We start from the raw sequence: 22,018 nt of genomic DNA on the forward strand, positions 1-22,018 counted from the left end.
TTGGATGCGAGTTCCTGGTACTTGGTTTAGCCAGTGACACAGTAGGGCATGGAGCTGGGCACTGAGACTAGATCTCAAGCTGGCTTTTCTTTTTCTCCCTGCTGTAACTGTGGCTTTCCACCATGAGGTGGGCTGGTTTACCTCAGCTGTTGTGAACTTATCCATCTGCACAGAGCCGTGGGTTGGGCTCCTCCAGCTCGTACAACTGAGCATCGACTCTATCAGTGCAAGGAGATGGTAATCTGTTTCTGTTTGTTTTTCATTTTCAGAGCTAGCCCGGGAGTGATGGGTGAGCCCCCTACCTCTAAGCTGGACCCTGGCCCTTTGGACTGTGTTTTTTGGCATGACTTTTCTGTATCAGTGAACATGGAAAAGGACTGGCAGATGGTGACAGGACTGGCTCTTTTGATGGGAGAGCAAAGAAAGCAGCTATCTCTCTGATGTAGCCTTGACGGTCCAGTGCTGCGGATTGTCCTGGCGCTAATTCTATTTGATGTTAATTCCGTTCTCCAGTGAGTGGTTGTGAACAAGGAATGAGTCAGCACTCAGGTGATTTCCTGTAAACCTGCTTCCCACCTTAGTTTCTAAAATAAAGGAGAGCTGATGATTGGGCAGATAAAAGGGACGGTGGAGCGGAAGGTTGGGAGAGAGAAGAAGAAGAAAATGGAAGAGGGAGAGGAAGAGAAGAAAAGCAGAGCAGAAGCAGCTGGCCTGGAGAAACCGCAAGTTCTAAAGGGTCTCTTATATGGGGAAGATGGTTGTAGTGGTAGATCTGCCCAATCTAGGCACTCAGCATGTGTTCATATTAATTCCGTTGTGTTTTCATTGCTAGGGCATATTTGGGTGGGAGATTTACTGTAACTCTTAGTTACAGTATCAGTAATGAACTCTTAGTTCCAGGGGTCAGACATCTTCTTCTGCCCTCCCTGGACACCTGCACACAAGTGGCACTCACTCACACAGACACATGCACATAAAGAAAAATCAACCTTAAAAAGTACTTTAAACTGGGCAGTGGTAGCGCATGCCTTTAATCCCAGCATTTGGAAAGCAGAGGCAGGCAGATTGCTGAGTTCGAGGCCAACAGCCTGGTCTACAAAGTGAGTTCCAGGACATCCAGGACTACACAGAGAAACCCTGTCTTGGAAAACAAAACAAACAAACAAACAAACAAAGTACTTTAAAAATTATTTTGAGGGCTGGTGAGATGACTCAGTGGGTAAGAGCACTGACTGCTCTTCTGAAGGTCCTGAGTTCAAATCTCAGCAACCACATGGTGGCTCACAACCACCCTCTTCTGGTGTGTCTAAAGACAGCTACATATACTTACATATAATAAAAAATAAGTCTTTTTAAAAAAATTATTTTGCCGGGCGTGGTGGCGCACACCTTTAATCCCAGCACTCGGGAGGCAGAGGCAGGCGGATCACTGAGTTTGGGGCCAGCCTGGTCTACAGAACGAGTTCCAGGACAGCCAGGGCTACACAGAGAAACCCTGTCACAAAAACAAAATGTAATAAAACAGAACTAAAATAAATAAATTAGTTAAAAATTAAAATTATCTTGAATTTAGTCGTGGTGGTGACTGTCTTTAACCCCACCCAGCACTGGAGGCAGAAGGACCTCCAGGCTGTAATCAGAGGTGCAGAGCACCACGCCTGGCCCCTCAGTGTTCCTTTACCAATATTATTCAGCATTCATGATCTAATCCGGTCTTCTGGTAACCCATCTTTTGTCTGTTAATTTGAAATGTACACATCCTCCAATTCAAACGATAAGGTTTTTTTTTTCTCTCCAGCACGGTGTCAAGAGGCTGTTAAAACAGAGTCGGGGCCGGGCGTGGTGGCTCAGGCCTTTAATCCCAGCACTCGGGAGGCAGGAGGCAGGCGGATTTCTGAGTTCGAGGCCAGCCTGGTCTTCAAAGTGAGTTCCAGGACAGCCAGGGCTATACAGAGAAACCCTGTCTGGGGAAAAAAAACAAAAACAAAACCCCAAAAACCAACCAACCAAACAAACAAACAAACCAGAGTCGATATTCTGGAAAATGGGGGTAATTCTAGACTTGCGGTTAGAGGGAAGAGAAAAGGAAGACAATAGTAAAGAAGTAAGTGTGCACGTGACAGACCCCTGTAACACCAGCACTCGGGAGGCTGAGGCTGGCAGATGTGAGCTCCAGGCCATACATGGAGCCAGTCGTTGTTCCACTGAGACAAAGACCCGTGGACAACCTTAGTGAGATGCCAGGGGAGTAACTCAGGACACTGCAGGGTGGAAACTGGCTTCAGTAATGATAAAGATGATAATCAGACCTGGGGTCAGTTCCCTTCGCACGCACGCAGGCACGCACCCACCGTGGCTTACAACCACCGCAGGTGATCTGATGTTCCTGCTCACAAGTGCTGCACACACATAGTATATACTCAGGCACATAGATAACATACATATACACATATACACACATACATATACACACACATATACTCAGGCACATACATACATAGTTTAAAATAAAAAGAGAATCCTGCCGGGTGTGGTGGCGCACACCTTTAATCCCAGCACTTGGGAGGCAGAGGCAGGCAGATTTCTGAGTTCGAGGCCAGCCTGGTCTACAAAGTGAGTTTCAGGACAGCCAGGGCTATACAGAGAAACCCTGTCTCGAAAAAACCAAAAAAAAAAAAAAAAAAAAAAGAGAGAGAGAGAGAATCCTTTGGTGAGATGCAATAATCAGAGCCTTCCCTGGCAGCAGGCTGTCCCCAGTCCCTCTCCTATGCGTCTCCCTCATCTCACACTGACTCGTGATTGATAGGACCCTCATCCGCCTAACAGGGGCTTAATGAGGATGTGTTGACCAGTGGTCCTACTGTGCTACTCAGGGAAGAGCTGACGCACAGAACCACTACAGTACAGAGAGAAGTTAGGCTGAGGCTGGGGAGCTGGATGGACAGACTGAAGTGTGAGAAGGGTGGACACATGGGTGGATGGATGCATCTGCCCATCTATTTACCCACCCACCCATCCATCTGTCTGTCCATCCACCCATCCATCTGTCTGTCCATCCAGCCATCCATCCATGCATCCCTGAGTGTATACTTTGGCCCAGAGCTTGTGTTGGGCACCCAATGGGTAATATGTCATCCCTGCCCTGGAGATGTTCACTCTAGGTGCCAGGTAGCTGTGGGATGGGTCACCCCGGAAATACTTGAGGAGGCTTCAGATGGAGCACTAATGTCAAATATAAAAACATTTTGGGGCTGGAGAGATGGGTCAGTGGTTCCAAGCACTGGCTGCTCTTACAGAAGTCCAGGGTTCCATTCCCAGCAACCACATGGTGGCTCACAGCCATCTCTCTGTCCCAGGGGATTGCCAGTAACACGAGTTGTGTACAAAACACCCATACACATAAGACAAAACAAAAATGAAATTAAATGCAAACTTTATAATCCTATTGTGAGGCAGGGTAAAACTGAGCGGACACACGGAAGGGAAAAGCGCTCATTACCCTGGAGTCGGGCTGAAGCCTCGTGCCAGCAGGGTGTCAAGCAAGGACTCCGGCATAATTGACAATTATTGAGAAGGTTGCCAACATAAAGAGAATATTCCATCTATATAGAAATGCTTAAGATAATAATGTTAAAAACTGTTCATGAGGGCTGGTGAGATGGCTCAGTGGGTAAGAGCACCTGACTGCCCTTCCAAAGGTCCAGAGTTCAAATCCCAGCAACCACATGGTGGCTCACAACCATCCGTAACGAGATCTGGCGCCCTCTTCTGGAGTGTCTGAAGACAGCTACAGTGTACTTACATATAATAAATAAATCTTTAAAAAAAAAAAAAAAAAACTGTTCATGATGGCTCCCACCTTCATTTCCAGCACTCAGGGTCAGCCTGGTCTACAGAGGGAGTTCTAGGACACTCTGTGCAGGGTTACACGGAGAAACGCGTCTTGAACTCCACACTCCCCCAAATAATAATGTTAAGACAACAATAAATTATGTATATATTACCTATTTCTTTTCTCAGGTATAAACTTGCAATTTTCTAGGAACCTCACAAGAGACTACACTTTATATATGTGAGCATATTTATATACATATGGATTATAAATTATAATGTGAGCTATGGTTTTATCTGACCAGACCGCAGTCTGTGAAAGGATCCTCTAGAGTCACCCTGAGCCGCCCTCTAAACTCATTTACTGCAGAGGGGAAAAGGTTTCCTCCAGCAACCCTTGTAACCCTTTGTAACTTGAAAGCCACCAACATGTATGTCTGACTGACTGCTCAGACGTTTAAACTGGCTCCCTCTTGAGAAGCCCCCTTGTAAATCTTAACTTGGTTGAGCCTTTGTCCTAGCATTCATAAAGATATGGTTCCAGCCCCCGGCACCGCATAAAACCAGTAGTGAGTGGTGCGTGACTGTAACGCCAAGTTTCTCGAGCGGGGTTAGGAAGACATTTCAATTTGAGGATTAGCGATCAGTGTAAGCCCCGGACTCGGGAACTCGGAAGACCTCCACTGAGGATCCGATCCGGGACATCAGCATGGAGCGAGCGACACTTGGGGATCGAAACATTAACAGAGCGGCGGCCGCAGCAATTTTGTACAAGCCCGGGAGCCTCTGAGATGTTTTGGCCTGCGGGGCACGCGTAGGTTCCGCCCTCTACCGGGTGACGCACTTCCGCCCCGCCTAAACAGGCGACACGGGTTCGAGTCCCCCCATAGGCCGCCATGGCGGGCGCGGAACCGGAGCCCGGGAATGTCGGCGGCAGTGGCTCGACTCTTTCCGGCCGGAGCCACGGCACCGTGCGCTTGGCTCCGCTGGACCCCGAGCAGCTGCGGCGAGTTCTGGAGCAGGTGACTCGGGCGCAGCCACCGCCCGGCGCGCTGCCGGCCGCGGCGCAGCGGCTCCGGGACGGGGCCCAGCAGGCCGCCCAGCCGGGCGCCGAGGCCCCGCGCCTGCTGACACCGCAGGTGAGGCGCCGCGCGGGGTGGAGGGGCCGGAGCTGGCCGCTGCGGACCGCGTTCGGAGGCTGAGTCGTGCGCGCCCAGCTCCGCGCGCCCGGCCTTCCTCGGGGCGTCCTGCTTCCTCCTCCGCGCCCACAGCCCTGCTCCGAGCCCCTCCGCGCCTGGCCCGCCCGACAGCAACTTGTCCTTCCTTCAGCATCTATGGGGCGCTAGAAGTTATGCCAGGTTCTATACCGAGCCCAAGTGTATTCTCAATGGCCAGCGGGTAGCATAAGTCACGTTTTTGGGGGGGTGTGTGTGTGACAAGGGAGAACTTTCTCCTGGTCGGTTCTGGAGCCCTGACACTGGAACCCAGAGCTGAGTGAATTTAGAGGAAAGCGGTGGCGGCACGCGCAGCCACTGACCCAGAACTGGGCCAGAGTGGAGAGAACTTTGCTGGAGACTTTGGCATACTTCAGTGTCCAATACAGTAGCAAAGAAACACAGGAAGGCGCCGCACTGCAGAACTACCTCCCTCCCGGCGGGTTTAACCCCCTGCTCACACAGATTTGGGCTGTTTTGAGAGTAGCCACTAAAATCTGGCTTCTCCTGGGAGGGTCCAGGTAGCTCCTGAAACTGGAGGTACTCTATGTCGGTTGTAAGAAGACCTGCTGGCTTTGCAAATGACAACACACACCTCACCTCAGGGAAGAGACCAGGAGAGAGAGCTGTCTCCACCAGATTCTAAAATAGGGCAGAGAGTAGAATTCTATGGTCTCCAGTGGTTTTGAGGTAGATATTGGCTATTCAAGGTGTGCATCCCATTGGTCATCAAGACTGGACAGTTGGTTGAGGGACTAGTTTAAAACAGGGGAAGCACCAAGGTGGGCCAGCTTGGTGGGAAAAGGCTCTTGATGCTACCCAAGCCTGCCAGCCTCACTTTGAACCCAGAACCCAAAAAAGGTGGAAGGAGAGAACTGACCTACACACACACACACACACACACACACAATTTTTTTAAATTAACAAGGCTGGAAGCCTGTGTTACTGGTTTTGGTAAGTCAGTATGTGTCTTCCTGACAGCACTTGCTAGAAGAGTGACCCTTGGTGACTGACCCTCTTTGGGCATTGGCTTCTCTGCCTGCAGGAAGGATGGCTCACTATCTAAGGTTCCTCGCTGGTAGACTGCTGCCCTAGGGAGCAAGTCTGAGACAGACGTGACACACCATTGGTGCAGCCTCCGTGAAGTTCCTGCTCGGGGCGTCTGCACGGCTGTCAGCGGCCACATGACATGTTTTGCTTTTTGTTTTGTCTCCTTTCTGAGATTAGGTCTTGTTTCCCAGGGTGGCTGCAGACCTGACACATGGCTGAGCATGACTTTAAATCTCTAATCCTTCCTTCCCCTCCTCTAGAGGTTTCTGCGGTGCTGGGGCTGAACACAGTGGCTCCTCTGTGGTTTAACACTCTGTCAACCGAACCACATCGCTGCCACCCCGGGGAAACCACACAAGAGAGGGTCAGTGTCTCGGCTTGCTGTACTCTAAGGCTGTGTCCTCCTCACCTTGCTAACTATGGCCACAACTTTGAATTTGATATGACAGCTTTGGAAAGAGGCAGTGATATAATTTCCACCAAAGGAGAGCAAACTTAATCAAAGTTAGCTCGATAGAATTGCTGGTGGTAGCTGGTGTGATGGGGATGGTGAAAACCAGACTCGAAATAATGAAAGAATGGACCTTTGTGGCCTGGTGTGCAGGATAATCTTCCAGCCTAAACTGTGCCATGATAACCCAGAGGCCAAGCAGATAAGGATTCTGTCCCCAAGGAGTCTGAGGACTTGGAGGAAGTGTTGCAAGACCCAGATGATAGCTGGTCAAGGACAAAAAGCTAGAGATGTAACTAACTGAATACATTCAGAAGAAGGAAACAGTCTCTGAGAGCACACAGCTGAAAAGCTAGTGCTGAGCTAGATTTGCCAGGCTGGGTGCCCCCTGGAAATGCAGGAGAGAAGAGGCAGCATTCCGGGGTACACTTGGGGTTCATTGATAAAACCAGGATAGCAAGCTGTGGCTCACTGTGGGGACAGCAGACCAGAAGTACAAGCCAGTGACCACCTTCTGGTCTTGTGGGTCTCATCTTCACTGTTCCTGACCTAGAGACACACTTCAATTCCACTAACAGCTGTGCGCGGTCCTAGACTTCCAAGAAGCCTCCGTTTTCCTTAGACAGAAGTGCCTTGTAATGCCTGACCAAATTCATTGTGACCTTCAAGGCACCTGAGAGACAGTCGTCTTCTTGAAGGCCTCTGTTGTGTCACTGTGGCAGTGTTCCCTGCCTGACCTGTCTCTGGGGACTCCTGTCTCCTTTCAGAATCGTCAGTGAAACATTTGAAAAGACAGGTCTGAGGGGATTGTCCCAGGAGAGGTAATCCTACAGACCTACAGGGAGTGAGCGGATGCTTATAAATGGGTGCCAGGGGGACTTAAGAACTTCTGCTGAGCTGGACAGTGGTGGCACACGCCTTTAGTCCCAGCACTTGGGAGGCTGAGGCAGGCAGGTTTCTGAGTTTGAGGCTAGCCTGGTCTACAGAGTGAGTTCCAAGACAGCCAGGGCTACACAGAGAAACCCTGCCTGGAAAAACAAATAAACAAACAAACCAAAGACAACAACAACAACAAAAAAACTGCTGAAATCAAATAAACACAAAACAAAGTGTCAAGTGTTATATAACACATTATATGCCCACGTAACACATAATAAGCCCATATAACATAATAAGCCAGTCAGGATCAATAATCAGACCAGTTTTCCTAAAACAAGGTGTGTGTGTGTGTGGTGTGTGTGGATGGCTTTTAGTAAAGTCCAACAAACAATGGTTCTTGAGGATGTGCACAGTAACTAACTGTCATTGAGTCACACGTAGCCCAGGAATTAGGGGCTCACAGAACACCTAATCCCCACATGTCTTATTCCTTAATTTCAAAGAGAGGCTGCAGTTTGTAATAGTGTACCCGGCCGGCATGCAGACAAGGGTGTGTTCCAGCTCGACTTTAGTGACAGTTCTTTCCTGTGTGACTCTGTCACTTACCTCTCACTGGTAGATTGGCTCTGCAGAGGGTTTGCTGGTGGTCTCAAATGAGCGGGGCTACATCCCCTGGAGAAACACAGACTTTGTCACGATTAGGGATGCTACTGGCATCTGGTGGGTAAAGCCAGTATTCTCCAGTGCACAGGATTGTTGTCCTTTCTACCCCCAACACACACACACTAGGTGATCACCAGTCCAGCATATTAATTTGTCTGGAGGGCACAAGCCCGTGCCTGATAGTGTCTGTCTGTCTGTCTCTGTCTCTCTCTCAATGCTAGTCATCTCTGTTCTGTAAGTGCAGGGCCTCTTCTCTCCTGCTGTCCCCAGCTTCTTCCCAGACAGCTCATTCCTGACACACATGGCTGTCTCTCATAGGCAGTGCTTAGTAAGTATTCCTGGGATGCTATTGAAGGCAGCCCTCTTCTTTGGTGGGTATCTGGCTATTACAGAAAGTGCTGCCTCAGATGTAGGACGTACTTTTTGCACAGTTTTGTTGTTGTTGTTGTTGTTTTTTTTTTTTTAATAGAGTCAGAAAGTGAACTGCTGGGTCAAAGAACATACACAGTTAAGTTTTCATTGGATTAAAAGGAAACCGTTGCAAGTGCAGATTTCTAGGTGTGTGTTCCTGGAGAAGCTCACACGTGTATATAAGTACAGGCCAGTGGCACTCTGAGCAGATGCTGGGAACAGAGGGTTAGAAGCAGGAGAACGGTGAGCTCGGTTGCAGAGAGTGAACCTGCTGGAGCTGCACTCAGCAGAACAGTCTTGAGAGTGCAGTCAGGCTCAGAGATGACCTGACTTACCTGACGGATGATCGGCTGAGGTGATGATCGGCTGAGGTGATGATTGACTTAGGTGATGATCGGCTGAGGTGATGATCGGCTGAGGGGATGATCGGCTGAGGGGATGATCGATCGGCTGAGGTGATGATCGGCTGAGGGGATGATCGGCTAAGGTGATGATTGGCTGAGGTGATGATTGGCTGAGGTGATGATCAGCTGAGGTGATGATCGGCTGAGGTGATGATTGGCTGAGGTGATGATTGACTTAGGTGATGATCGGCTGAGGGGATGATTGGCTGAGGTGATGATCGGCTGAGGTGATGATTGGCTGAGGTGATGATTGACGGTGAACTAGATAGATGATAGAGTCTGTTGCACAGGCTGTAACTTGTGGCAGGTTCTCTTACATTGTCCTGAATGCGGAGGTGACAAGTGCGTGTCACCACTCCCAGATTGTGACGATACTATTTTGTTTTATTGTTTGAGACAGGCTTTTACTACATACCCCTAGCTGGCCTGTAATTTGCAGAGATCTGCTCGCACTTGCCTCTGCCTCCAGAATTCTGGGATTAAAGATGTGTATCACCATACCTGGCTGTAATATTTTTTTCTTTTCTTCTTAAACAAATTTTTATTTTATGTGTTTGGGTGTTTTGTTGCATGCTTATATGTCTGTGCATCGTGTAGAAGGCCAGATGATGTCATGAAGGCCAGAGAGATGGCTTAGTTAGGATGCTGTATGCTCGTCCAGAGGACCTAGTTCTGTTTTTAGTGCTCATGTTAGCAGCTCAAAAACCACCTGGAGCAATTCCACTTACAGGGATCTGATCTCTGGAGTTCTCAAGCACCCTCACACACATAGCTTACATTCTCTTTCCCTCCCATTCCCCCTCGCCCGTCCCCTCACTCACACACGCACACACAGGTCCACAGGGTGGATCAGTGGTTAGGAACATACACTGCTGTCTTAGAGGATCCGAGTTCGGTTCTCAGTATGGACTTTATGCGGCTCACAGCGCTGTGTGGGTGGGGAGGGCAGCACAGAGGTTTGTGAAGTATAATGCTCCTTCCGGTTTCTTTTCGTGTTTAAGGAACTTGAAGCTATTTGTGTCAAGGTATCTGGTGACACCAAAATTAAGGAAAGAACAATGCACCCCCTGGCTACCATCCAACTCAGAACAGTAAGACAAAGTCAGCCACCTGGGAGAAGCCCCAGCAAGGGTGTGTGTGTCTCCAGCCCTCAGCAGCTCAGGGTGCAGGCCCTGGGGAGGACGGAGTCACAGCTGCAGCTCCTTAGACGCTCCCCTCAGCCTCCTGCTCCTCGGGTGTTTGTACAGAAGATGATGCCAGACCTCCATCCAGTCCCTTTGAAGAGAGCCAAGGCTCACGAGACTGCAAACGGGTGTGACATCGCTCTGAGCCCCGTGGCAGCCTCGGGTCCACGCGCAGTTGCAGCCGTGCCATCTAGCCTGTTGATTTCCAGCTTGCATACAACACATACTGAGAAGTCGAAGAAATCTTTAAGGGTAAGAACTCGATCTGGACGGGTATCCCGGCCTCCCAGGTATAAAGCCAGAGACTACAAGTTCATCAAAACCGAGGACTTAGCAGAAGGGCGTCTGTCGGATTCCGATGACTACTCAGAGCTGAGCGTGGAGGAGGAGGAGGAAGAGCCTCCAGAGAAGCCTGCTTTCTTCGACGTTGAAGTCTGTGCCCTGAGACCCAAGGCCTTTAAGTGTCAGACGTGTGGAAAGTCCTACATAGGGAAAGGGGGGCTGTCGAGGCACTGTAAGCTCAACCCAGGCCATAGCCGGCTGCAGCCTGGGGTGCTGCTGTCGGAGAAAGCTGATGGGGGCCTGACCGTGGGCTGCACAGACTCTAAGACTGGAGGCCTGGCCGGCCCGGAACCGTCCATAGCAGCTGCTCTCTGTGTGGAGGAGGCAGAGTCAGCTTGGCACACCCTACAGGTAATGCTCTGTGTGGTGACAGGACCCTTATCTCTGCTCCCTTCCCTACCCTCCTTCAGTTACATCTTACAGTGTCAGGTGGGGCTCAGGACACATTATCACAGTGAGGTCCCCAAACCCACAGTTGTTACACCGATGCTGGACGGGTGGGAGTGTGTGTCTTTTGCCCATGGCTTCCCTTGGTAAGCACATTTGGTGGAACATGGCCATGGCTGTCTAGAGCTGGTCTCTGTGATTATCGAGTACCCTTGAGTGGTACTCATGAGGCAGAGGAGTGTGGGAAGAAGTGTCTGCCTGCTGTGGTCTCTTCTTTACCTGCAGTAGATCAGGGGCTTCTAAGGTGGAGTGAAGTTGGTAACTAGTTTACAATTAGTACCTTGGGGCCTGGACAGATGACACCTGGGCCCAGGAGATGTATATTGAGCCCTGGAGGTAGGGCCATGGATCCACCCTCTAATAGGACTAAAAATGTTATCTTGCCTTTAGCACTGATGTCAGCAGTACACCACCTTTTATTGTATTCCACATCAGGCGCTCCTTGCGCCAAGAGTATCAGTCTCATATTCCTTGTCCACCTCTTCTTTCTCCCTCTTCCTCCTCCTCCTCCTCCAGTCACTCTTAGTGACAAGGACTGCTCTCAAGGACTAGGCACATGCTCTGCCACTGGGCTACTCCTTAGCCCTGACCTATATATATATATATATATATATATATATATATATATATATATATAAAAGAAAAATATAAAAATATAAAAATTTTATATATATATATAAAATTTTGTATTTTGTTTGTTTGTTTGAGACAGGGTCTCTATATAGCCCTGGTTGTCCTTGAACTTACTGGGTTGACAAGGCTGCCTTCAAACTCACAGAAATGCGCCTGCCTCTGTCTCACCATTGTGAGGATTACAGGTGTGTGTGTGCACTGCACCCGGCCCTGTACATTCTCTTAGTGATCATTCCTACCTGAAGTATTACAGTAAGACTTGGAGGGTGACTGGCCAGGCCCAGGGTGCAGTGTTTCTAGGTCTCAGGCCAAAGGCTTTTGATTCAAAGTGTGTACTGTATGTAACCAGGATGCCCTTTCATAGAAGGTCATGGAAAACTCTAACCTTAATTTTAAAAAAATATATTTTATATGGGTGTGTGTATGTGTTCATGTGCTACCTGATATGGGTCTTGGGAACCAAACTCAGGTCTTGTGGCCATGTATGCTGGTAGACCAGGCTAGCCCGGAGCCCACAGAGTGTGCCTGTCTGAATCTGCCTTTGGGGTGCTGGGATTAAAGGCATCCGCCACTAGGCCTGGCTTGGTTTTATTTTTTGAGACAAGTCCTATTGATACTGTCTAGGGATGTGGGAATGGGTTCATTTTCTCTGCCAATTAGAAAATGAAAAGGTAAGGAAGAAGGGTTTGTGGGAACCTTGTGGCGTCCCAGCAGAGCCATCATTTGATACCTGGGAAACTGGAGTTCGCTCTTAGGATTCTTAGTCTCCTTAGTAACAGAGTTTAAGAACTGATGCAAACAAGGCTTGAGGACAGCCTGCTGGAGTTACAGGAGAAGCCCAGGGCGGAGAGGCTGACGCCTGCCCCCCCCCCCCCCCCACTTCCTGTGAGGGAGTGGAGAAGGAGCAGAGCTGGGCTGCCTGAGGTGCGGCAGCCTCAAGGACAGCTGCACAGTGGGGACAAGAGAGCTTTAGGAAGGAAGCCCGATCGATGTGTTACTTAGGGAGCTTAAAAATCATTCAGCTCTAAACGGAACCCATCCTGCTGTGCTTGGTCCTCCAGCCAAGTCCCTGACTTAGCCCATTACAGTGTCTCCACCTATTGCTTCCTTCCTTTCTCTTGTTAAATAATCTTATGTTGGTTATTTTGCTTGCATGTATTTCTGTGTCCCATGTGCATACGTTTTGCCTTTCAAGACAGGAAGAAGGCATTGGATCCCTGGAATTAACTGGAGTTACAGATGGATGTGAGCCACCACATGGAATAGAGCTGGGAATAGAACCTGGGCTCTGGAAGCCCAGGCAGCACTCTTAACTCCTGAGCCATCCCTCCAGCTCCGTGGATACCATTCTTTTTTCTTTTTTTTAAATGCTTCTCTTTTTTTTTGTTTTTGTTTTTGTTTTTGTTTTGTTTTTTTTTCCGAGACAAGGTTTCTCGGTGTAGCCGGTGGCTGTCCTGGAACTCACTTTGTAGACCAGGCTGACCTCAAACTCAGAAATCTGCCTGCCTCTGCCTCCTGAGTGCTGTGATTAAAGGGGTGCACCACCTCCGCCTGCCCTTGGATTCCATTCTTGATACTGCTTGGGTGTTTACCAGCTTCTTCCATTTGTCTTCCCTTTGTCTAGACAGTGGCTGTCCTTCCTTTATGGTATCTGGAATCTGAAGTTGGAAACCCTCTCTGACCTCTTTCTCTGGCATTGCCCATGCAGAGAACTGCACGTTTGTGACACATTTTGTTTTCTTGTTAGTCTTCTGTCATGGGGTCTGTTTCCACTGAGAATATTTAGGCATTCTCCTTTTACCCTTCAGCCTGTGGGTGTCATCAGCCTGGGCATTTGCACAGTAGGACAGGCACACCCAGACTGCCTTAGACAAATGGGACCCGCAGGCTCCCTAGGACTGGCCACCTCTTCAGTCTTGGAAACAGCTCTTGGGTTTACCTAGCTGCCTTACCTTGGGAATAGCTGTAGGCTCCACTAATTGTCCCCTTTGTCCTGCTAGGGTGGGCAGGAACACCCTCAGCATGATCTCCTATTCCTTCCTGAGGGATCATGTGGTACTTCAGCCCGCAGCCACACCCAGCGTTCCTCCTAAAACTGTTGCCGTGACTATTTGGAAGGAGACTCTCACCGTGGAAAGGGGTTAGGGCAGCTGGATGTAGGGTGCCAGGGGTCCCAGTTACTCAGGAGCCGGAAGTAGGAGCATCAGCTGTGGCCAGGAATAGAAGCCAAGCCTGGGCAATACTGTTGTACCCATCTCAGAACAAAAACATGACAAACAGAAAAGACTTAAGGGACACATGGTACCTGGTGCCAGCCGTCACAGCCTGTGTGTCCTTAGGTCAGCTCTTTGACACTACAGCCATCCTGGAGGTGTTTTCAGAGGGCATTGGCTAGACTGTCACTCAGGGTTTCCTCCAGTGAGCCTCGGGAAGCCATGGAGACGGAGCTCGATTAGGCCCATGTCCCTGGGGACAAACTGGGAGTTAGGAGGGTAAAAGAGACAGAGGCACTGAGGGGCAGGTTTCCCTTCTCCTGAGAACGTGCTGTAATTACTCAGATCCACTGAAGGATGTGCTTTCAAAGGATGCATTTGAAGCTGGAGAGGTGACTCTGCTCTTGCAGAGGACCCGCGTTTGGTTCCCAGCACCCGTGTGAGGTGGCTAACAACCCCTGTAAGTCCAGCTTCAGGGTCTCTGCAGGCATCTGCACCCGCACACACGTATCCCACACAGATGAGTACATGCATACAACTAAAAAGCGAATCTAAAAAGGGACGAGCTTATGGTGCTTGAAATATAATGACAAGGTTATTATAACGCATTCAAGGTTGTGCATAAGTAATAAGTTAGAAATGAACTGACCAGCACTTGGGAGGCAGAGGCAGGTGGATTTCTGAGTTCGAGGCCAGCCTGGTCTACAAAGTGAGCTCCAGGACAGCCAGGGCTACACAGAGAAACCCTGTCTCGAAAAATTAAAAAAAAAAAAGAAAAAAAGAAATGAACTCGAGGGCTGGTGAGAAGGTCCTGAGTTCAAATCCCAGCAACCACATGGTGGCTCACAGCCATCCGTAACGAGATCTGGCGCCCTCTTCTAGAGTGTCTGAGGACAGCTACAGTGTACTCACATATAATAATAAATAAATAAATATTAAAAAACAAAAAGAAGTGAACTGGAGCATGTTGTTGCTGGGTGTTGGGGATCTAACTGACAGCAAGCACAAGCTCTGTCCGAGGCTGAGCTCCACCCCAGCCCCGGGGATATGCTTTAAGGTGATAATTAACTTTAGACAAGTTCCCACAGCACTGTTTGTCAGCCCAGACTTCCTGAATGGCTGGTCACCATTTGATGTTCATAAGAGTGTGGCGGTAGTTAAAGGGTATTAGCTAAAGAAAAATGGTTTAGAAAGTTCCTTGAGTTTGACTTGACATTTCTGTGCCTTAAGATGTTCATGATGGCATATAATGCATGAGTTTACAAGTTTTCATTTTGTTTTATTGTTGGGTGTGCAACACTACATAGAACGGTCAGCCTGTCGAAGTTGAAGAAACACTGGTACCTGAACCACAAAAAAGAAGTACCTCAGCTCTTCTGAGACCAGAGAAATACCTAGGACCTAAAAATCGAAATTGGGAAAGCCAGGCAGAAGTCAGCACAGCCAGCCTGCAGGAGAGCAGAGCAGTCCAGCCAGAAGGCGGCCCTGCTGTGCCTTCAGGGCTGAGTGTGTCCGGGGGAGCCCAGCTCCGGGAGGTAACTCGCTCTGATTCAGTGTACTCAGCGTGCTTGTCTGGTGCAGCATCAAACTGTTCCCTCCCTTCGTTCTTCCTTTTTCTTGTTTGTTTTGAGGCAGGGTCGCATGTGTAGCTCCTGCTAGCCTTGATTTCACAGTGGACTTGCTTCAGTGTCCTGATAGCTCATGTGTCAGGCCTGGGCCACCATTCCAGGCACTGTCTGGTTTCTGAACTTAAAACACCAACATCCCAGAATGGTGTAGTGATGCACACCAGAAATTCCAGCTCTCTGGAGCCTGATCAGGAGGGTTGAGAGTTCCAGGCCATGGGCTGGAGGGATGATGTAGTGGGTAAGATGTGGGTTTCTAGAAGGGATTTTCCTAAATCATGTCTCAAGCACAAAGTGGTGTTACAAGTTACAGCAGCAGATTAAACTCAGGAGGGTTAGCTCTGCTCCCTTCCCCTGTTGTCATGGCAACCATGGATGGCTCACTGTTGAGACCCTTTGAAGTTAGAGGTTGCATTCATTCGAATCAGCACCATCTACAGAAGGTGCAAATGGGAGGCAGCTCAGCGCCAGTCCCTGCCCTGTCTGAAGCACTGTCAACCTCCTCAGCATCAGTCAGGTGGCCTTCCATCTGAGCAGACAAGTGGCGGTCAGGGCAGCTGTGGGCAGGAGGCGGGGCCAGAGCTTGAATCTATGTTCTGTGGTGTCAGAGTCGGGCTGTCCCAGGCTGCATGATGGCTGCAGTGAGTCTGTTTTCTTGAGGACACCTCACTGTCCTACAGCTGAGTGGCTGCCGTGACCACTCGAGAATTCTCCAGAAGATGATGACACTTATTTAACTATGAACGGTGTCCAGCAACAGCATGGCAGGCCCAGCGTGCACAGACTAGACAGAGCTGCCACTCTGGCAGGAATTTGGGTGAGGAGTGATGACCGAACCTGTTGGTTGACAATAGTGCTGGGTGGATGTTCTCATTGAGCTAACAATAAGGAGATGGATTCTATCGAAGCTTGTCCAGAGTTAGGTCATGGCAAGGTAACTCTTTATAAACCACCTTCCTATGCTTCTACAGAGCTGAAACCACAGGTCGGCCTTCCCTACGAGCTCTTGAAAGTTGAAGTAAAACGTAACTTGTTTAGTGTGTGTGCATGTGTGTGTGTGTGCGTGCAGGGGTGTGCACTCATTTACATGGTGTGGCAGGTGTGGAGGTCACCATTGTAGCCTTGGCTTTCTCCTTCCCTCTTCACTTGGCTTCTGGGGATGGAACTTATGCACCAAGTTTGCAGAGCTGAGCGACCCTGCCAGTAAGGCTTTTCTTCGGCTCCTCTGGTCCCCTCAGGTCTTGCACTGTTCTCTAATAGTCTCTGATTATTCTCGAAGCCTAGGCCACATGGCTTCCCTACTCCTCACACATGGCGTTGCGTTTCCGAGGCTTCCTTAGGTTCCTCTCCCTGCCTGCTTCCTCTGCAGACTCCCATATTGTGCTACTTGGTTAGACCTCTCTCTGGAGCCTCACATCTCAGAGAGCTCAGCAGTGGCTGGGTGTGATGACAGCTCACTCTTTCAGCTCAGTACTTGGGAGGCAAAGGCAGGTAGATCCCTGGGTGTTCAGAGTCAGCCAGGGTAAATAGTGAGATTCTGTCTCCAGCTAAACAAACCCCCAAATCACTTCCCTTTAAAAAAAGGAAGGAAGGAAGGAAGGGGGGAGGGAGGGAGGGGGGAGGGGGAGAGAGAAAGAGAGGGAGGGAGAGAGAGAGAGAGGAGAGAGAGAGAGAGAGGGAGGGAGGGAGAGAGAGAGAGGGAGGGAGAGAGAGAGAGAGGAGAGGAGAGAGAGAGAGGGAGGGAGGGAGAGAGAGAGAGAGGAGAGGAGAGAGAGAGAGAGAGGGAGGGAGGAAGAGAGAGAGAGAGAGAGAGAGGGAGGGAGAGAGAGAGAGAGGAGAGAGAGAGAGAGAGGGAGGGAGGGAGAGAGAGAGAGGGAGGGAGAGAGAGAGAGAGGAGAGGAGAGAGAGAGGGAGGGAGGGAGAGAGAGAGGGAGGGAGAGAGAGAGAGAGGAGAGGAGAGAGAGAGAGAGAGAGGGAGGGAGGAAGAGAGAGAGAGAGAGAGAGGGAGGGAGGGAGAGAGAGAGAGAGGAGAGAGAGAGAGAGAGGGAGGGAGGGAGAGAGAGAGAGGGAGGGAGAGAGAGAGAGAGGAGAGGAGAGAGAGAGAGAGAGGGAGGGAGGGAGAGAGAGAGAGAGAGAGAGAGAGAGAGAGAGAGAGAGAGAGAGAGAGAGAGAGGGAGAGAACTACTCTTTCCCTGGGTGCCTGTGTATTAATCTTCCATGTTGTGAGGAGGGTATAAGCTGGTCTCTTGTATGGTCCTATGATATGTAGGGCCACTAGGTGCACAGGCTAGAAGCCCAGTTCCTTGTCTTTCTTCTTTCCTGCCTCTCCCCTCCCTTCCTCTTTCTTGTTTTTGTTTAGATTTTGAGACATCGTTCATTGTGTAGCTCAGGGTGGCCCTGCTAGTCTTTCTTACTCAAGTCCTCTGGGTGCTGAGATTAGAGGCTGAGCTCTGACCCCTGGCTCTGGCTCCCAGTCCACCCTCATCCCCGTCTGGAACCTGAGAGGCTTTCCTGCCCTTCTTCTGCGCCTCCCTTGTTACCAAGTCCTCATCTTCTCTTTGCCTTTTTTCTGGCATTGCCTCTTGTTGCCGTGTCCCCTGCAGAGCCACACCCTCCTCTCGTTATACCACCACCTCCCTAAATCCTCCCCCCAGAACCAGGTACTATGATGCATTCTGATGGTCCCTACGGGACTGAGGCAAGAGGCCCAACTGAGCCCAGGACCCCAGCAATACAGCAGCACCTCACCTTTAACAGAGGTGGGATGGAAATCAACCCTCACACATGCCATCCCTGGGTGCCATCGGTGGCTCCGTGGCTCCTCTCATGCAGCACACGCCCACGAGGCACCTGTGTTTGCCACTGGAATGACCGTGATGCTTTCTTGTTGGACAGCGGTGAGACTGTGCACAGTTGGGTCCTGGGGATCTTCCTGCCCTTTACATTCCGAATCTCACCAGCTTGTGCCTATCTCTAGTTAAAGGTGGCCAACACTCTTCTTTTGGCAGGCGCTCAAGCAGTGTGGCCGGGAGGAGCTGGTGGAATTGGTGCTACCTCAGCTGGCTCAGGTGGTGACGCTGTATGAACTTCTTCTGGTGAAGGTGAGTCTCCACGGCGTGTCTGGAGAGAGAGGGTTAGCTTGAGTGTACTGCAAGCTGGTCTTCCTAATTCCTATAGAATGTGCCAGGCCACTCAGAATCATTTCTTTTACTTTACTAGATCAGAGCTGAAGGGAGCTGTAGCAACTAGAACCTCTCTGTGTGGGTATATCAGTAAGCCACTGTCACTCCCTCGACTACTTTAAATTGTATAAGCAGCAGCCAGACCGTGGGAAACCATGGTGGCCTTAGGAGGTGTGGATATGCCCCTTAGGAGGTGTGGATATGTCCCTTAGGAGGTGTGGATATGCCCCTTAGGAGGTGTGGATATGTCCCTTAGGAGGTGTGGATATGCCCCTTAGGAGGTGTGGATATGCCCCTTAGGAGGTGTGGATATGCCCCTTAGGAGGTGTGGATATGCCCCTTAGGAGGTGTGGATATGCCCCTTAGGCGCTGAAGGTGCCTTTTTGCCAATTTTATGTTCCCTGTGGGGTCATGCTAGTCCCAGGGTTTGCGGCCTTCACCCTAAGGCTTTTTTTCTGGCACCCTACCTCTGATTGGCCTCTCAGAGTTGGGCGTGGTATATGGTATACATGGCACCACTAGGACGCTAAGACAGCGCTGGCCACTGACCAGTTCTGGGGTTGAGGACCTTGGCTCTCTCTGTCTTTCAAGTTTGTTTTCTGTTTCCTGCGCCATTGCCTTGCATTTAAACTCTGCTCATCCTTCCTGTCCCAAAGGTAGAGAAAAGTCCCAGGGCGAAGCCTTTCTTTCCTGCTGTGTACAAGGAGTTTGAAGAGTTATATGGCATGATGAAGAGAATGTGTCAGGATTACCTCAGCAGCGCTGGTGCATACCCTCAGGAGCCCCTGGAGATCAGCAACGATGAGGTGACGTCACAAGGGCCAAAGCATTTGCTCTTAGCTGGAGGAAGCAGTCATGGAGGGAGGGGTGCTGGTGAGACACCTTCATTTTAGCCACTAGAGCCTTGCCCTGTCGAGGGAAGGTTTTGTTTCGTTAATAGAAGGGTGGTGAACCTTGTTCCAGAAACAGAAAATTGGAATGGCTCAAAGACAGTTGTGAGCACCACAGTCCCCTGCGCACAGGGCTCACACCACAGTCCCCTGCACACAGGGCTCACACCACAGTCCCCTGCGCACAGGGCTCACACCACAGTCCCCTGCGCACAGGGCTCACACCACAGTCCCCTGCGCACAGGGCTCACACCACAGTCCCCTGCACACAGGGCTCACACCACAGTCCCCTGCGCACAGGGCTCACACCACAGTCCCCTGCGCACAGGGCTCACACCACAGTCCCCTGCGCACAGGGCTCACACCACAGTCCCCTGCGCACAGGGCTCACACCACAGTACCCTGCGCACAGGGCTCACACCGTAATACCACTGTCCCTTGAATGCTAATGTTCAGGGTTAATTTTGTTTTCTTTTTTAAAAAAATTTTGTTAGATTTTGTTTTATTTTATTTTATTTATTGTTTGAGTGTCTTGCCTACATGAATGTTTGTACCTGGTCCCAGGATAGGATGTTGGGTCCCTTAAGACTAGAGTTAGGTGGGTCTGAGCCACCATGTGGGTGCTGCGAACAGAACCCAGAGCCTCTGGCAGAGCAGCCAGTGCATTCATCTACCAGCCCCTGCCAGCTGGAGGCCGGATTTCTGTGTGGTACACAAGGCCGGGGATTATGTTGTGCTCGTTCTGACCGCTTCTGAATGCATCACCCAGCTGCCTGCGGCTACGGTGAGCTCTTTTCAAAGCATAAGTCTGGGCGAAGGTGGTTTGTCTTGTTTTGGACCTCAGCTCTGGCCCCACTGTGTGCACAGCAGGCCCTCACCAACTCTGACCTCCCTGTGCCTGCCCCTGGGTCTCTTTCTTTCTGCCTCTCTCAGCACTCTCTAAGCTTCACAGAAATCTTGTCAGACAGCTGAGGCTCAATGAGCCAGATGAGGGAGCACAAGAAAGGAGACTGTTTTTAGCATGGACAAGATCTTTGTCTAGAAAGAAGAGGAACAAATGGCAGGAAGGGCTCTTGGTTGAGCTGACATTGGAAGCAGTGACGGCACCGAGGAGAGGCTCAGCTCCACTCCCGCCCCACAGACCGGCCAGCTTCGGTCATCACGGGCTGCACCTTAGCTGGGTCATCACAGGCTGCACCTTAGCTGGGTCATCACAGGCTGCACCTTAGCTGGGTCATCACAGGCTGCACCTTAGCTGGGTCATCACAGGCTGCACCTTAGCTGGGTCATCACAGGCTGCACCTTAGCTGGGTCATCACGGGCTGCACCTTAGCTGGGTCATCACAGGCTGCACCTTAGCTGGGTCATCACAGGCTGCACTTTAGTGGCCCTGTGATTGCAGAACTCTCCTTCTGTTAAGCCCTGCTCACTGCTCGCTCACAAAACAGTGCATTTCTACTCAGGCAGCGTATAGGGATTGACCCACTTGGCACACTCTGCCCCTAGCAAAGCTATTTCTACTGTCTCCCTTCAGGTTGCCAGGTCATTAGGGATCACAGAGTTCCTGAGGAGGAAAGAGACACCTACGTGCTCTAGTCAGGAGACGGAGGGGAGGCTGGAGAAGGGCTGTGTACGGAAGAGGGCGAGGGAGCTGGGGAAGCTGGTGAGTGGTGTGGACTGTCTGTGTGGGTGTCGTCTGTGTGGGTGTCGTCTGTGTGGGTGTCGTCTGTGTGGGTGTCGTCTGTGTGGTTGTCTTTCTTGTGGGTGTTGTCCGTGTGGTTGTCTTTCTTGTGGGTGTTGTCCGTGTGGGTGTCGTCTGTGTGGGTGTCGTCTGTGTGGGTGTCATCTGTGTGGGTGTCGTCTGTGTGGTTGTTGTCCTTGTGGTTGTCTTTCTTGTGGGTGTTGTCCGTGTGGGTGTCGTCTGTGTGGGTGTCATCCGTGTGGGTGTCTTCTGTGTGGTTGTTGTCTGTGTGGGTGTCATCTGTGTGGGTGTCATCTGTGTGGGTGTCGTCTGTGTGGTTGTTGTCTGTGTGGGTGTCATCTGTGTGGGTGTCATCTGTGTGGGTGTCGTCTGTGTGGTTGTTGTCCTTGTGGTTGTCTTTCTTGTGGGTGTTGTCCGTGTGGGTGTCGTCTGTGTGGGTGTCATCCGTGTGGGTGTCTTCTGTGTGTATGACTTGGCCTTGTCAGTTCACAGCTCACCCCTTTAGGCCTCTCCAGGAAGGTGCAGGTCTGCCTGTTCTTTTGTCTCAGATAAAGGAGTCTTTTCTCCGTAGGCCACAGTGAAAAAGCCCCGAACAGTGGCTTTGCCCACAGATGTCCCTGAGTATCCTCCCTCTGCCAATGGATGCCAGCAGGAGCCTGGGCCCCCACCTGCTCTGGCCACTAGCAAGGGTAAGTCACATATTTTGTGGGTCGTCCCATGCTTAGAGATCCTACTAGCAGGCACAGATATACCAAGAACCACCCTTTTAGGGGCTGGGTGCCCTTTGGCCCACTGAGATAACTCTCTGGTCTCTTGGGTTTTTGTTATTGTTTTATTGTTTTCTTTTAAAAAATGATTTATATTTATTTTATGTACATTAGTATTTTGCCAGCATGT

At 50.4% G+C, this 22,018-nt stretch overlaps 1 protein-coding gene across 3 annotated transcripts in view; it reads left to right on the forward strand.

Annotated features, from left to right (window-relative positions):
- Nucleotides 1-4,710: 4,710 nt before the first annotated feature.
- The window catches only part of Znf839 (zinc finger protein 839), a 21,322-nt gene continuing 4,014 nt past the window's right edge, over nucleotides 4,711-22,018 (forward strand). Inside the window, exons 1-7 of one of the 3 annotated variants that reach the window (XM_021179352.3) lie at nucleotides 4,711-4,970; nucleotides 9,905-10,780; nucleotides 15,030-15,257; nucleotides 18,356-18,448; nucleotides 19,186-19,335; nucleotides 20,954-21,082; nucleotides 21,693-21,810. In XM_021179352.3, the coding sequence (XP_021035011.1) occupies nucleotides 4,728-4,970; nucleotides 9,905-10,780; nucleotides 15,030-15,257; nucleotides 18,356-18,448; nucleotides 19,186-19,335; nucleotides 20,954-21,082; nucleotides 21,693-21,810 (1,837 nt within the window). In that variant the 5' untranslated portion in view covers nucleotides 4,711-4,727. Of the gene's footprint in view, nucleotides 4,971-5,927; nucleotides 6,460-9,904; nucleotides 10,781-15,029; nucleotides 15,258-18,355; nucleotides 18,449-19,185; nucleotides 19,336-20,953; nucleotides 21,083-21,692; nucleotides 21,811-22,018 lie in introns of those variants that run through there. The other 2 variants (XM_085830685.1, XM_029484969.2) reach the window with 2 other exon arrangements.

Source organism: Mus caroli, unplaced genomic scaffold, assembly GCF_978045245.1.
Source record: "Mus caroli unplaced genomic scaffold, Mus_caroli_1 scaffold_14, whole genome shotgun sequence".
In the NCBI taxonomy this organism is placed as follows: Eukaryota; Metazoa; Chordata; class Mammalia; order Rodentia; family Muridae; genus Mus; species Mus caroli.